General features: G+C 48.3%; 6 protein-coding genes across 6 annotated transcripts; 4 read left to right on the plus strand and 2 right to left on the minus strand.

Annotated features, from left to right (window-relative positions):
- Positions 1-7: 7 nt before the first annotated feature.
- Positions 8-697, minus strand: BDQ94DRAFT_136356 (uncharacterized protein). The gene has a single exon (XM_026764843.1). It carries the CDS (start codon positions 421-423, stop codon positions 160-162), a length of 264 nt encoding a protein of 87 aa, XP_026630417.1. The 5' UTR covers positions 424-697; the 3' UTR covers positions 8-159.
- On the minus strand, positions 525-3,986 carry BDQ94DRAFT_89698 (mRNA-binding protein PUF3). The gene is made up of 7 exons (XM_026776794.1): positions 3,926-3,986; positions 3,604-3,842; positions 3,408-3,549; positions 2,047-3,347; positions 1,719-1,997; positions 1,111-1,666; positions 525-1,057 (listed from the first exon to the last, which is right to left on the minus strand). Exons 2-7 carry the CDS (start codon positions 3,631-3,633, stop codon positions 627-629), a joined length of 2,739 nt encoding a protein of 912 aa, XP_026630418.1. The 5' UTR covers positions 3,634-3,842; positions 3,926-3,986; the 3' UTR covers positions 525-626.
- A 1,546-nt stretch (positions 3,987-5,532) lies between these two features.
- Positions 5,533-6,443, plus strand: BDQ94DRAFT_136360 (uncharacterized protein). Its single transcript, XM_026764844.1, has 2 exons — positions 5,533-6,327; positions 6,384-6,443. Exon 1 carries the CDS (start codon positions 5,817-5,819, stop codon positions 6,105-6,107), a length of 291 nt encoding a protein of 96 aa, XP_026630419.1. The 5' UTR covers positions 5,533-5,816; the 3' UTR covers positions 6,108-6,327; positions 6,384-6,443.
- A 1,328-nt stretch (positions 6,444-7,771) lies between these two features.
- Positions 7,772-8,172, plus strand: BDQ94DRAFT_136362 (uncharacterized protein). Its single transcript, XM_026764845.1, has one exon. The coding sequence runs from the start codon at positions 7,852-7,854 to the stop codon at positions 8,023-8,025; it is 174 nt and encodes a 57-aa protein (XP_026630420.1). The 5' UTR covers positions 7,772-7,851; the 3' UTR covers positions 8,026-8,172.
- A 2,593-nt stretch (positions 8,173-10,765) lies between these two features.
- On the plus strand, positions 10,766-11,073 carry BDQ94DRAFT_136364 (uncharacterized protein). The gene has a single exon (XM_026764846.1). It carries the CDS (start codon positions 10,847-10,849, stop codon positions 11,030-11,032), a length of 186 nt encoding a protein of 61 aa, XP_026630421.1. The 5' UTR covers positions 10,766-10,846; the 3' UTR covers positions 11,033-11,073.
- A 2,198-nt stretch (positions 11,074-13,271) lies between these two features.
- On the plus strand, positions 13,272-14,121 carry BDQ94DRAFT_89729 (uncharacterized protein). The gene is made up of 2 exons (XM_026776795.1): positions 13,272-13,277; positions 13,351-14,121. Exon 2 carries the CDS (start codon positions 13,486-13,488, stop codon positions 14,032-14,034), a length of 549 nt encoding a protein of 182 aa, XP_026630422.1. The 5' UTR covers positions 13,272-13,277; positions 13,351-13,485; the 3' UTR covers positions 14,035-14,121.
- The last annotated feature ends 1,320 nt before the right edge of the window (positions 14,122-15,441 follow it).

Here is a 15,441-nt window from a genome sequence, read left to right on the forward strand (position 1 = left end):
GGGTGTTGGATCAGCAACAGCAATGCTTTTCATTTTGATCGTCTGTATACCGAGACAGCAAGGCCTCTACATACTCTAGGCATCCCTTATATTCTCCCTATTTCCAGGTCTCCCATATGTCCATGTCCAAGGTCCCGTTTTGTAACCCATCGAGGAAAATCAAGCGCGATGTCCCATGAACCCGTTATTCACCAATAAAGACGCCGGCCCCTCGTGTGTGTGTGGACAAAGAGAAACAGAAAACATTGATAAGCTATGGAGGCGTGTCCTCATTTTCATCACGTCGAACTTCAGAGTAACAGAAGAAGGGGAATACATCGACAAGCAATTAAATGGGTAGAGAGGTAGAAAAAAAAGTATCAAGAAGTGAAAAGAGGGCTTGAGGCGAAAATTGGAAGCAATGTAAAAATAGCAAAAGGACATCAGTTTCCGCCGTCATCCTCGTTGTAGCGCCATAAAGCCATGAAGTTGGGCAAGAAGATGACGAAGCTCCGCGCTTCTAAACCTCTTTCGCGCCCACAATATGTATATCCCCAAGTATTAAGAGCAAGTTGGGAGAATGTGCGTGACCAGTTATAAAGATATAATTCATAAGAAGTAAGAATAACGTTCGGAACGTAACAGGCCTAGGTGCTTCCAGTGACTTCGACTGAGTCGCTGGTCACCGGGTCGGCCGACTCACATTCCGCCAAGGGCGTCACCGTGGTTTTCGCCATATGCTTGGTTTCCGAGGAGCCATCAGCATTGCTCTGCGTATCGGTGGGAGGCGGGGTCGGCGGAGCGGCGCCAACCACAGGAGCACGGCAGTTCTCGACACCATTCACAGCCCTTTTGGAAGGCTGGGGGGAGGACTTGTGCGAGTTGGGAGGCGTCGTGGATGTGGCTGCGTGGGCCAGGGGAGCGCCGGAGGGTGGCACGACCCCCCCAATCAACTTTTCAATGGCCACGATCTGCTTGCCATAACTGAACTTCTTCAATTGATCAAGCATCGGCTGGATGCGTACGGCCAGACTGTACTTCTCTTCGGACGTGTCGTCCAGCTGCCCAAGGATCTTCTCTGCAAGGGAAGTTAGTAAGCATACCAAATTGGCGGTTTAGGAAGCAACTTACGGATCACATAGTTGCCGTACTGATCACGCATCAGGCTGATCAGAGGGCTGTCCCCTCGCTCGTTGACGCTCGTCAGCGTGCTGATCATCTGCCGGCGTTGAGACTCCTCGCCATATTCAATGCTCTTCTCGACCACATTGCTAGCGAACTTGTGCTTGGAGTAAGTCAAGAGTTGAGACATGACGACCACAATCATACGAGACCGATCTTTGTCTTCGCCGTTCTCAATGACATGCTGAATGACATAGTTGCCAAACTGATCTGTGATCAATTTGGACGTGCAGGCATGCAGTTCACCCAAGATAGACTCCCGGTCAACTTCCTCACAATGCTCCAGCATGCGCTGGATGACACGGCACCCGTATGGGTGTGTAGCCAGTCGCTCAACTTGGCCCTTGAAAGCATTGATGATAAATTGGACGTATTGCGATGGGACTCTCTCGATGGCCTTCTGAATGACATGATTTCCATTCTGGTCCCGAACACAGCGAAGAACGTGGTTCTCGAGTTCTTTAACCATTGATGCTTGCTGATCGGTGAGGATGTGTTCCAAAGCCTGTCGCGAATTAGATTTTTTTTGTATTGAGAGACGAGCAGAAGACACTTACCTTTTGCACCACGCGGCACCCGTACATTTGGGTAGACAGGGATAGAATGTGTCCCTTCATTTGGTTTGCCAAAATCTTTTTCTGGGTCTGATTTCCGTGTTCAAAGAGCTTCTGAACAACGTAGTTGCCGAACACATCCGTCATCAACTGCAAGCTGTTGGACTGAATCTCGCGGAACACCTGTTCCTTCTCATCGCTGTTGGCGGTCTCTAGTTTCTGTTGGATGAAGCGCGACCCGTGCTGGTCGCCACTGAATTCTACGATGTGACCATAGATATCCTATCACGGAATTAGCAAAATAACTTAACGAGACCCGACTGTTACTTACCTTTAGCTCGTAGCGCTTGTTCCCCTTGTTTTGAGCCCTAAACTCCTCTAACACTGGACTCCGCACCACTTGTGAAGGATCATGGTCACGATGACCCCGGGAGACAAGAGCCGCTGCGCCAATCTGGGCGACAGGGTGGTAAAAAGAGAGGGCATTGAGCCTCTGTGCTTGATAACCGGCAAGATCATAAGCAGCAGGCATTTGGACCCTGTGGAGTGGATTGACCGCTTGCTGTGTAAGCTCCTGGTCAGCTCGTAGCTTCTGCTCCAGCAGTGCAGCCGCATTGCCCGTTACCTGGCCTGCGGAACCTGTACGAAAGTGTGCGCCATTATCCTGAGCGTAAAAGGGGCTGTCAATGCGATATTCAGTGGGAGATATGGGATTTGTGTCCTGGACCCGCGATCTGCTCGGCTGATATCCCAAGGGTAGCTCTGGCGGAACACCTTCATTACCGTAACCGGGCGGAAGTTGGTATTCGCCCTCGTCATTACCGTTGTGATATTTCAATCGCGTCAGACTGGCATCATACGATTTGTGTGGTAAGTAGGCTGGACGGCTAAGGGCCGGGTGCCCCGAGAAATTGCCCTCATTCAGCTGCAGCTTGTTGAGACCAGAGCCAAGATCGACGGAGCCACTACCGGACCGCCCCTCGTAGCCTTGGCTTTCGGAGTGGAATGACGGGTAGGTGGAGTGCGATGGTCGCTGTGGCGCGAAGGAAGCCGAGTTATGCGCAGTGTGGGAATATGAGTTCCGTCCAATGTGCTGCGTCATGTAATCAGGTAGAGCAGACTGCAGGGTGGACATGCCCATCGATGTGGTCACGTCATCAGATCTTTGATTGTCTAATGGGCTTGTGAACCCTGCCTTGATGGGAAACCCAGATCCCACAGGGCTTCCGCCAAAGGCAGAAGTGTTTACCTGCCGCCTGTTATCACCGTTTCTCATTCCGAAATTGCCAAGGCTCATGCCCTCGCCAGACGGTGAGATGCCGTCGGACCCGGTGCTCAGGTAAGCTTTATGTCCAGCACCGCCACTTGAACCAATCCCCGATTTGGGTAAGGCAAAATATGAGGAAGAGTCGGTACCATCAGGAAGACCAGCTGCGCTGCGCTCATTGGCCCGTGTTTGTACGGGAGATGTAGTCATGCCGTTATTCGGGGCTCGCGACAAGGTTGCCGCCGATGTGTTGATCGTAGTCCATGGGAGGTTAGGACGGGTATTCCAGCCATCAGATTCGGAAGACGACAGTAAAGAACTTGACCCAGCTTTGCCCTCGAAAGCATTCTCCACGCTGTGCTGGTCTGTAAGGTCCATGTCAGCGGCAATCACCCGAGTAGACAACTGTCCCACTAGCTGCGTACCATCGAAACCGCTTCCCCAGATACTGCCATTCCAGTTTCCATTTCCACCACCGAAGCCTGTCCCCATGCTCGAGGGAGCTCCTCGCGTCCTCTCACCATTAAACCCCGATGAAGTCATATTCCCCGCCCGGCCTGAACGAACCTGTATAGCAGTCAACGAGCCAGTCCGCTTGCCACTTGTCCTGACGAAACCTACATTATGAGCTGTATTCTGGTTGGAAGCCATACTGAATCCTCCTCCGTAGATATGAACCACTCCGTAGATGTTCGACGTATGAATAGTCGATCGTAGCCGACTGTAAGGCTAGTATATGACGTCGTTGTGTGCACTATCGTCTTGATACACTAGATGACAATGAGGCTGAAGTAATACGGATAATTATACGACCCGTGATGGGGGGGAATCGAGGCACGAGGTGACTGGTGAATACCGAACTGCACGAGTCAGCCATCCGATCAGATTGGAGATCAAAGCACCTGAAGCCAGTTGCGAACGGTTGGATGAGGTGTGGACTTACAAAGGAGTGAAGAAGCCAACACCAAAGGAAAGGGATGGAAGTGAGATAGGGCGGCAGCGGAGACGTTGCCGAAGAATAGGATTTGGACTGGGTCCAGAATAGACGCGGTCAGGCGCTGTACAAATTATACAGGGATCGAAGGGGGGGCACGAAAGGGAGAAGTAGCGTGGCAGGCGAGAAATGCTAGGCGGAGGAAGGAGAGAGGGAGGCCGTCAACAACGCAAGGTGACAAGAGCTTGATAAAAAGCGCTTCGCTTTGTCCACCCACGGCCCAGCAAATAGCCGTAGATCGAAATCGCCAGAAGGTATTGCGACGTTACTATGCTCCGTGCATGCTCCAGGAAGTTCGAATCTTGCAGATCGCCCTCATGTGCCCTCTGGGAGAAGGGAGGGATAGCCGACACGGGGGGGGGTATCCGTTTAATCAGACAGAGACGTTAGGAGCTCGGACGATTCGCAGCGGCAAGGGGGAAGGACAAAGGGTTAGAGAGAGGGTGCAGTTGGTATGGGCGGAGAATGTGCTTGTTGCGCAAAAAAAAGACGTGATTAGTGGAAGGTCGAAGGATGGGAATGTGGACGAGAGACAAGGCCCAGCATTAATGTAATTCAGCCGTGACACAGACAAGCGCAAGCATGACACCCGAAGTGGTTCCGAGCAGATCAGTCAGGCCTTTTTATCCTTTTGTCGCAGGTTCGGTTCGGCCTCCACCACTGGGCGCTGGATGGCGAAAGTTTGGAAGGGTGGAGGGAGGGAGGGAAGAACGACAATAAATGACCGAAGAGCAGAGATAAAATGATGACAGAGCGAGAGGGAAGAAAACGATCAAATGATGAAATGAGGAGGTTAGAAAAGAAAAAATATAAAAAAGAAAAATATAAAAGAGGAGAAAGTTTAAAAAGGTTTGTTGAGAGTGACGGTCGAAATCAAGCAGGGAAAGGGAAGAAAAAAGGTTATTTAATCAAATTAAGGAAAAAAGGGAAAAGAAAAAAAAGGGTCTGGTTTGGTCAATGTGAGAGAAAAGACCAAAGTTGGTAGCACAAAAAGAAGCACCCCAAAAGGCCCCCCAGATTTGCGAGAAGAATGACAAGGGAGGGAGATGAGGAGAGGGGTGGGAAAAAAATAAAAAAGAGGATATGATGAGGGAAAGAAGAAAATCCAGATGAAGAAAACAGGGAGGGAAACCTGCGGGCTTCAAGGACAGAAGAAAGGAAAAAGAAGAAATCACCAACGGACCTCTCTTTTCTGGCAGGGCGCAGGATCGATTCGAAGGTGAGGATTGGAGATGATAGATAAGCTGGGCAGGTCAAGCTGGAAAAAAGATGCTGCGTGTCTTGCGGCAAAAGACCGATTCTGTTGGCGCCCATCGGTAACTTTACCGGCGGTGACAATACCAGACGATCTGTCGATCTGCTCAGGTACTTGGCGGGCGTACGTCCATCGCCGCTGCTGGGCAGGTACCGGGCGTATCGCTCTGCCCACCAGGCCCCGTCTGATACGCAACTGGATCTGGGGCCACCCAAATTCGTTCCCGCCGCTTCTTTTTTAGGCTTCAATCTAGGCGGCCCCTCCCTCTCCTCTTAGGGCTGTTTTCTTCCTCTCTGATCGCGTCTGGGTTTATTCCCCCATCCTGCCAATGATGGTCGCTGCCATCACTGTGAGCTACTAGATACAACCTTACGCTACAAATATACTTCAATCCACTGATATGCGACCGTCCCTGACTCTCTGGAATCTCCTCCCGATCCTCCTCTTTCTCTCTCTCTTTCTCTTTCTCTCGCTCCCGTTCTCCTTTTGGGAAATCATGGTTTCACGAACCACATCGGAGACATCCACCCAACAGCAGGCATCTCTGGTTGACCGCTACAAAACTAACCCTCTCGCCTTTCTGACATGCTAATCTACCCCTCGCTGTTGCGTAATAGATTATTCTTCATTATATCGGTCTTTAATTGTTGGTTAATCACGTATACTCCCATCGGCGAGATGATGGAGCCATGGTCTGGAATATCTTTGGAACGTCCGAGAAGCTGTCATTGTCTGTCTATTACTTACTTACTACTAGTAGTAAGTATTTGCTCCCACCTCAGCCTCATCGGACATGACTTCCTGGCCAACTCTCCGTCACATGGCTTGGCTCATCTGTTGGCCACTGACCACCACTGGCTTCCAAGACTCTTCTGATGCTGACGATTATCGAAGCGGGGTAGCATATCTGGGGAGAATTCAAGAGGTTCCGAATTCTCATTTGACCGTCCCTTGGATAATCACGGGCCACGGCTCCCATTGAAGATTTGCGGTAAAGGTTAAGTTGCGCTCCAGCCCGACCGATCGGATCCACTAAACTAGCTTGTTTTCTGGTGATGAATCAGAGTTTATTCTCGCCAACAGTAACATTGGTTTGGTGAGGTCTTTTGATTAATTACCTACGCTATCATTCATTAATTTATCCCTATGTAGGGGCGGGATGGTAAACTGTATGATAAATGCGATCATCACTAGGCGTAGTTGAAATAGGAGTCTTACTACTATGAGCCACTGTCCACTGCAACTGTAGTACTAGTGCTTATCATCATCCTAGGTTCCCATACTACTAATACCATAATATGTTCATTATACATGCAAGCCCCCCAGACTTCCAATCAACTCGTTTGCATGACCATGACAACATTAGCCCTGCAGCGACCATACGCCCTAATACCAACAGATAACTACCTCTACCATTATCAGTATCGCGCAATTGCTACTAACTTGCATCTTACTGGATATTGCATCTGATGTGCTATCCCTTCCCGGATGCATGCCTTAGTGGCCTTGGGTTCGATCTTGCCAACTACTTCCATCCCAGTAGGCACAGCAACACTCCGAACATCCCAATATCGACTATGTTCCCGCCTAGGTATTTGAAAGTCCCATTACTTAGTACACTCCTCGGCTTCTCCCTCTATGCCGACTTCAGGTGGTCGAAGCACGCATGGCTAATGATTTAGCTCGGCGGGCCTTCTGGAGTATCCCTTGCATCTCAGTAGGACACAATCACAACGAATTAGGTTTTATCCGCCCTGCCTTTTCAATGGCCGCGGAAGACAGGGGTTGTTATTCTGTCGCTCACCTTGCCGTCCATTTTTGCTTTATCACGGATTGCCAATTGGGGTATTCTCACGGCATGCATGTATGTATGTGGTGTAGCTCGAGTCTACTCTGAGAAAATGGCCTTATCATTGATGAACGCTGCGACTGACTGCGAGACATACGCGGTTGACCATAATATGAACGACAAAGAGGCAAAGCGGACCGTTGCAAGCGGCCATCCACATACAACTCTTTTGCCTTGCATGCACATCAACTAGTCCGGCCCCGCTAGTTCTTTGTTTCCAGGACAGTAATCCCCTTTCTTTCTAAGTGAATGAATCGAGCAGGAAAAGCAATACAGCACCAAACAACGTAAGTCTCATTTCGTGGGGAGTCGGGCGGGGATTATTTCCAACCATTCCTGGTCTCCTCCCTTCTGACCCAGCAATCCACGACCCCATACAAGGGTTGCAGATCCATGCCATGACTGGGAATTCCTGTGGGACCGAACTCCGACGCGCATGTCATGGCAAGCACGACGTATTCGTGATATATGTCCCATGATAATAGCATTATCAGTACACTGAGGGTACTCGTGTCTCTCCTGCTTCTGGATACTCCAGAGGCTAGTGCATCTAAGGCCCCAGAGTGTCCACGGATACAGCCTTGGAGACACTCACACCAGGTGGTCTGTTCTAACGACTGCACCAGATAATAAGCATCATCATGCCACACGTATAAAATGTCACACGTGCCGCCCTTTCGCCATCCATGTTAACCCGGGATATCCCGTGGACGGAAAAAAAACCTGTCGAGCGGAATAATAAATCCTATCGATGCTGTCATACTGATTGCTATGAGTCACATCCACTATTCTCCGCTCGACACGTTTCTATCCCGCTGGGGAAAGGAAGGTTCATGGCGCGGCTGGTCAACCATGAAAACCTTCCCCATCAACCAGCACAAGCATATCCCACAGCCTCAACGTGTTGCTGGTACCACGTCACTATGCCTTGCTGTCAAATACTAACATCCGCTTTGGTTCTTACATACCCCACGTCAGGCTGAGACATGTCTCGGTCGTTCCTGTCTGTACATCAGACTATCGTATGCCCTTGCATGTCCTCGAGGGAGTTCACCCGCCTTGTGGATGCCGTGTAGTTAAGGCCGCAAGAGGGACACCCCAGATATTTTAGCACTTTTGCACCAGTTTAAGTCGAGTTGTTGGTTTCTCGAGGCATTCCCTGCCACATATGCTAACGGTTCTACATTCGTACAGCCATTCTACTGGTTTGGCCAAGATAACTCTAACAAACATTTTCCGACCAGAATGCGATAACTAGCCGATATGAATCCGATGGCTGGTCTGACACACGCCTCTGCATGAATCAACTGCTAGGAGTGAGCTATGAGAGGGGCTACTATGGAGTGGCGGGCGTTGCTAACGCTAGACACCACTGACTTGCCGCCAGGTCTGGAAAACTAACATGCGTGGCGGCCGCCTCTTGACAGGGGCTTGGATTATAGCACGCACTGCCACTTGACTTTTGTCAGAGAATGATTATTATCTGAGGAACTCCGATTGCAAAGTAATCCTGGCAGAGCAGCGAAGTCTAGAAAAGACTAGGCATATTAAGTCCCCTCATGTTCCATGCCTCGAATTTTGTCAATCATCCAGCTTCGACTTGACATCCAGTTTTTACGTACTATATTAGTGCCCTTGGTTTGACAACAGGAAACCTTTATATAAGTTTAAGCAACATCTCTTTCCCCACGAGCAGAATGCCGTATCTATTTACTAATCAATCTAGCAAGTACAACCGAAGCTGACTCCGTTCATCATCCTTATAGAGACTCCCTTCGACTTTAGTCATTTGAGAGCCGATGGATAACATTACCTATGCTGCAATCGCAGCCGGCTTTTCCATTAGTACCTCTATACACAGATACTAATATCGGCAATGCACACCTAGCGACAATATATTGGGGTATGCATCCCGAGATACGTTGCTCGGGTTATATAGGCCAGCTGAGCCATGGTATACAATGAATTCAAGGAGTACTCCAAGCGAGAAACCCGGGGGGGTTCCTTTAAACATTAAGAGCAGAATCTTAACACAATCCTTCATTCATCAGATATCTATTCAACAGGCTCTGATCGTGCTAACGAGTCTTCAAAGAGTCTTAGAGTAGCCGCCTCCCAACAAAGAGACTTGATAAAACAAGTCAGCCTGTTCCTCAGACTACGCGATTTCTGCATCGTTTCTGCATATAAGATACCAGTGTCTGGCCTCTGGTCTAGTAAACAGTATTACATGGATGGACTCTTTATGCGCAATGGCAACGATGCTCACTTTAAGCCAGTTGACATAACCAGCATTTAACAGCGGGTACTTAGGAGGTATATCAACCAGACTTCTCTATCATGATAGTATAATGTAGTATCGTTCATCAAAGGCTAAAATCGTTGTGAGAGGATTGATTGCCACTTTCTGGTTCAATACGCTCATCTGGACGATATATGATTATGCCAAACATTTGTGACAATACCTTATAGACACGATTTTCCTCAAGCTTCTGGCATACGAGGGACAACATGTGGACCAATGTGCAGGAGCCTTGATGTGGTACTTCACTCGTTAGTTCACAGTATGTGATCAAGTATGTAACAGTGTTTGGATCAGTATCAGGCCGTTTCATGACCTACAGGATGTTGTTCTGACAAGACACGATCAACTTCTGCTCTACGACAAGGGAACTGAAGTCGTTAGTATATACAACAATACTCCAGCTATACTCAAAACGGGGGACTCTTCACATACAATTATATTTTTTTATAAGAGAATAGATTGATATGGTGTTCTCCAGTTGAGGGTATATATTTTTCTTATATTCTTCCAAATAGTAGTGTGTCTCGACTGCAATGGGACAGAAGGTTCTTAGAACGCTGGATGGAAATGATCACAGAGTAGATCTATATATTCAGTACCCCAATTCAGTAGCTGAGCTACTGCAGCCCCAGGATAAACCGGTGCTTGCACCTTAAATCATCTTGGTACTCGATCTCAGCATGTAAACCTAGTGCTCGTAAACTTGGAGATATTGTCTACTTGAAAATGCATGCAAATTTGAAGAAAGGGCTAGTCATACCAGAAATATATTCGAGTTTTTTACTAGTACCAAGATCGTCAATATATATCTCACCGCAGCGGTCTGCTACTACTCCCCAGTACTGATGCTGTTTTGGCGGTGGTTTACATCCATTCAAGATATTGTTAAAAGGTCAACAATACCATGTCGTCGGAGTATCTGTTGTGTTGTAGAGTGATGAAGGATCCGGTGAAATATACCAGCAAGAAAAGACATAAGCTAAATGATAAAGAATGCGCAGCTTCATTCATCTGCATAACTTGTCGAGGACCAGCGTTAAGCAGGGCTACTAAGTGTTTATAGGTCTCAATTAAACACCGGAATAGACCAACGATAGGGGTACTTCAAGAACCCCAATTATTTTGGCACGAGGTAGTATTGTATGTCTTGTAGAAATTAAACATACAAGTAAGTATATATGCAGAAGTAGTCCGAAGATTAATTCATACTACTATCGTGATATGCCACCTTCCTGAGCAGGAGCTTGGCAAATATCCCATACTAGTATATAGTATCTAGACCTCATCTGTTCCCCAGGATCAAATTGTATCCCCTCGACAGCTGATGGAAGCCAATTTTACTAAAGAATGAAGCAATAAGCCCACATAACCTCCCTGACACCCGCACAGCAACAATCTGACAGATAAAATACCTGTCCCTGTCAAATCCCACATGTCCGTAGAACCATTCCACAAGATCATATGGAACCAACCAGCCTAAAGATAGACCCATTCCAAAATCTATCTCTCTACAATAGTCACAGCAACCGGCACGCAAAGACCACAACATGGACGTATCCCCTTGCTATATCATCTAGACCTACCCAAATGTACGATCGACATACCAAGGTCACCAGAGATACCAGATACCTGATGCTGCGACTGTGACGTGACCTTGGTATTCTGCAGGAGAGAGAGAGAGAAGTGGGTGGGGCGGGAGGACGCTTTCAGGAATGTGGCGAGTGTAGGGTTCGGCCAAGGAGTGCTTGTTTTATATTTAGTAACGGCATGGCTGATTGAGTGATCTTAGACATATTATGTATGTTGTTTCAGTTCTAGTTACAGGTAGGTGGTCGTTGTTGTGGGGTTTGTTTTATTTTCCGATGCTGGGTGACGGGCTTGATTGATAGTCTTGGGGGACTTTAGGGGATGGCTTGGGAGTGCGTATGGAGAGATGATGTTGTGGTTAGCCTTCTTTTCGGGAATTTATAATTTGGAGTCATGTTTATTGGTAAGTAGTTGTGACACTAGAGGCACGGTACGTGCAATGACTTCCTGACCTGTGTAAACTTTACAACTAGTATATACATATGAAGTTCATATAGTGGAATTCCATGGCTGTCAGCAGTTGAGGACTCATCTTGACCAAATACGGTAGTCCTTCCCGCTGTGAATATATTTTAACTGGGATGGGGCGGGTGGTTACCTCAGATACGACAAGCCAAGGGGGTTATGGTAGTCTATTTCAAGTTCTTCCTCCGCCACATACTCTAGTACGATATGTCTCAACATACTGATACTGATAGTTTCCATAGCAAGATAGACCTGTACCGGCTATCCAGAATATGGATAGGCGGCTGTCAGAGTATGGAATACGGAGGTGCCTAACCGTCCGTTGTGTTTCACCATCACTGACAGATGGACCCTGCATTAGTTGACTAGCACATGACAGGTTGTTTCTGATGTCATGTGAAAGAGACACACCTCAGGTCGCCCGTAAGATCTTACAGTAGAATCAGCAGATGCATGATCATCCTCACCACATGTGGTGAGACCAACGGCTGACTGCTGAGTACTACTCCATTACGTTGTTGTCTTTTGCTGGTGCCAGCAGAGCTTTGCTTTGTTTGGATGTTTTTCCGGGCCACCGGCTGTTTTCTCCACCGTCAAAATCACTTTCCGAACTTACCAACAAACAGGTTGGCAAGATGTTGCTTGGCGAACCAAAACGTCATTCCTCCATTCCGTCGACGGAGATATGAAGAAGTTAAAATAGAAGCGACGCCACGATGGCTTCTCAATAAGCCGAAAAAGGGTCCTCCGTTCCGGAGACAAAGTAGATAGTTTAGATAGTCGATAGATTGTCTTACCCCTCCCTACTGTAAATGCTACTGCCAGCTAGCTAGCTAGCCTTGTGGTCCTTGGGGCACTGAGACCTTGTTCGTTTTCGCTTTCAGGGGGGAGCGCAAAGGTGACCTAAAAAAAGGAAGACAAAAGAGGGGAAGCGCTGACAAGCAAGCAAGAAGAAAAACCGATTTAGCTAGCGTAGGTAACCTGGCAAGTTTAGTCTTTTTTTTGCATAGGGGTGGGCAGCGAATGATGAAGGGTTTAGTTGACCAAAGAATGGGCCAAGTCAGGCACCGTCGACGCGTGATAGGCCCGATGGCCGGAATGGGGAAATTACCGGCGAACCTTAGCAACCACGCCAGCGACCATGCCAAGGCCGACTAGGCGAAAAGCGGAGTCTTTGACCACGCTTGAGTGGAGGAAGCAAGACGAGCTTAGTCCCCTTTTGGTCGAGGACGAGTAAACAGCAGAACTATTAGTGCTCTGCCCCAGGCCAACTGTCCACCCACCCCTGCCTGCACTCGGTCTGGACTGCGCCTAAGCGCCCTTGCGCCTCGTTCCTGTCGTGCCGGCGCCCACCGGCCTGCCTCTCCCCTGCCCTGTCCTGCTCTGCTCTGCCCTGCACTCCTCTCGCCTCCTCCTCCCTCCGTCGTCTCCTCTTTCTCACCCTTCCTGCGCTCTCTTTTCTGCCCTTTCTTTTCCCTTTGTTCCCTTTCTTCCATTCTCCCAGGCGACAAACCCCCATACCAACCCCTCCCCTCATTCTTCCTCCTTCCACCCCCGTCACGTTCTCTTCTCCCTAAGCAGGTGTCGGCTTCACTCTTTCAGCTGCTCACCTTGCTGTCCGTTCGTTCGCTATAACCAACCTGGTCGATTTTCATCACCCCAGTTGAAGCCAACCTCCCCCCACTCGCCTTGACTACCTGATCCTACCGACCCTGATACATTCTCTCCTTTTGTCCAACGATCCCGTCTCCAACCGGTCCTTCGAAACGAAAAAAAAAAATAAAGAAAGCAGATCTTACTATCTGATTCTATCGCCGCGAGACCCTTGTTGAGACATATTGTAAGTGACTGTCGACGACAGGCTTGCTGTACACTGCCATATCCAGAATTGACACGGATACCGGAGGAAACAGTACACCTTCAATTCTTGAAATAACTTCGCGTGTATCGAAAAGCACGCCGTTACTTTCCAAATACTTTGCTGCTTCGGATTGCATCCGAAGACCTATCGAACATAAAAAAAAAAAAAAAATCCAACTATCAAAATCATGTTCAATCCTATTTCTAAGCTTGTTCGGCGCGGCGACTCTGGAAGCAACGATGGACTCTCCCCCACCATGGTCGATCTCTTGATCTCCCTGCTGGTTCTCATTTTGCTCGGTCTCGCCCTGGTCGGTGCACTTCTTGTCTTGCGCCGCAAGCGCCTGAATCGCGAACAATCCGAACTTCCTGTACACAACGGGCAATGCGTGCCAAACCACCGTCGTTTCACCGTCTCTGCTTCGCCGAACGCCAAGACAGAGTCCGTTCTGGTTTATGATGAAAAGCGCAGTCTTATCGAGAACTCGTCGAGTCCCCCGCCCAGCCCGGTTCCCGAAATTCGCATTACGTTTCCAGAGGAGGAGGACGAATCCGGAAAGCGCAAGTCGGGCCGAGTTGTGGTTGTGAGAATTACCGACGCAGGTGGAGTGGGCTTGGAGCCTTGCAATGAGGAACTTCCGCCGTATCAGTCCAGCGATGCGGAGCGATTCCAGTCGTTGGATATCGAGCGCATGGGTGGACTCAAAGAAAAGGAATCCACCAATAGATGGTCTTAAAAGAATCGACCTGCTCAACGACCGCGGTCATCGGCTCATTGTTCCCATCGACTGATACCCCTTCGAATGACCGATGTCGCCTTTTTGTCGCACCTGGACGAGATTCGAAAAGCATGACGATATCCCGGCGAAGATTTGCCTCGTTTCCATCTCCGTATTTAGACCGCTCTGCTTCATATTACCTTCGCGACTTGCACATACGCAAATACTCCGTCCTGTTTAGCCACCACGCTCGCCGTTTGACCCTGGGTTTCAGTATCGACTAACCTCAAGCGCGTCAAGTTATCAACTGACCGATCAGCGCATACTGGCCCGACCTCTGTACAGCAAGGCTTGCTGGTTTTCCTTGATATTTTGTGCTTTATTCTCCTTGATAAGGCGTTCATTTCTTGTGCTTGGCCACTTTGGTTCTCTTCACCCTGCCACGTCACTAGGGTTGAAGAGACGTTACGCATTGGTTTGGTTGAAGTTTTCATTCTCCTTTGCATTCTTACTTGCTTCTATCTTACCCTTCTCTTCTCCCACGCTCGCCCTCTACAAGTCTCGGGTTTGCGTTCAGGGGTGTCTTACAGCTGGATAATGTATGTACCTAGTCTGCCTTTGCATTGGATGGCCGCCTCGCGAGGTGTAAGCCCCAATGAATGCGTTTATTTGATAAATACATGAACTCTTGATCAGCGCCTTGACGAAATTCCAATTATTGGACCGGTGTATACCCGTCCACATGACATAATCTTTGACATCAATGTGATATATGGTTTCAGCCGTGCTTACAAGATACACGATGAAGGCAACTTAGCATCTTCACTCAAGGCAAAATGGCTTAAAAGCCATAAACCTCATTAATGGGTCTTGGAAAAACAAGGAGAAAATCCCCTTTGTCTTCCCGCCGACACTACTTGCCCTTAAGAGTGGCAAACTAAGACTGAAAGGGTCTTTTGAAACATTCCACCAAATAAACAGGGTTAGCTAGCTGTGGGACTGGTATTAGGACTGGAATTGGAGCAGAAAGTCACTTTATATGAGGTACTAGATCGGCTTATTCCTTTTGTCAAGTGGAGATAGGTCATCGAATGTACTGAGTGAATTGATACTAAGCTTGTCCTGTTCCTTCAGCGGATAACGAAAGACGATTTTCATAAAGGTAATAATGTAGTGGATTTCTCGGAAGACGATATAATCAGGTTGGACCCGAGTCAGTGATTATACAGCTGGATAATTTTATGACTTGCAGGTTGTACAAAGTGATTGCGTCGGATGGATATTGTGGAATGGATGTTGTTTGTTACCTATGAGGTACTTACTGGATTGGGTTAGCACGTGGATTCTATGTTTGGCATCACAGCTTATCTAAGATGGTTCAATGATTCTAATGGTAGTGGGACCCACAACTCATACTGTAGACTA

The sequence above is a fragment of the Aspergillus welwitschiae genome (genome assembly GCF_003344945.1).
Source record: "Aspergillus welwitschiae strain CBS 139.54b unplaced genomic scaffold BDQ94scaffold_4, whole genome shotgun sequence".
NCBI lineage: Eukaryota > Fungi > Ascomycota > Eurotiomycetes > Eurotiales > Aspergillaceae > Aspergillus > Aspergillus welwitschiae.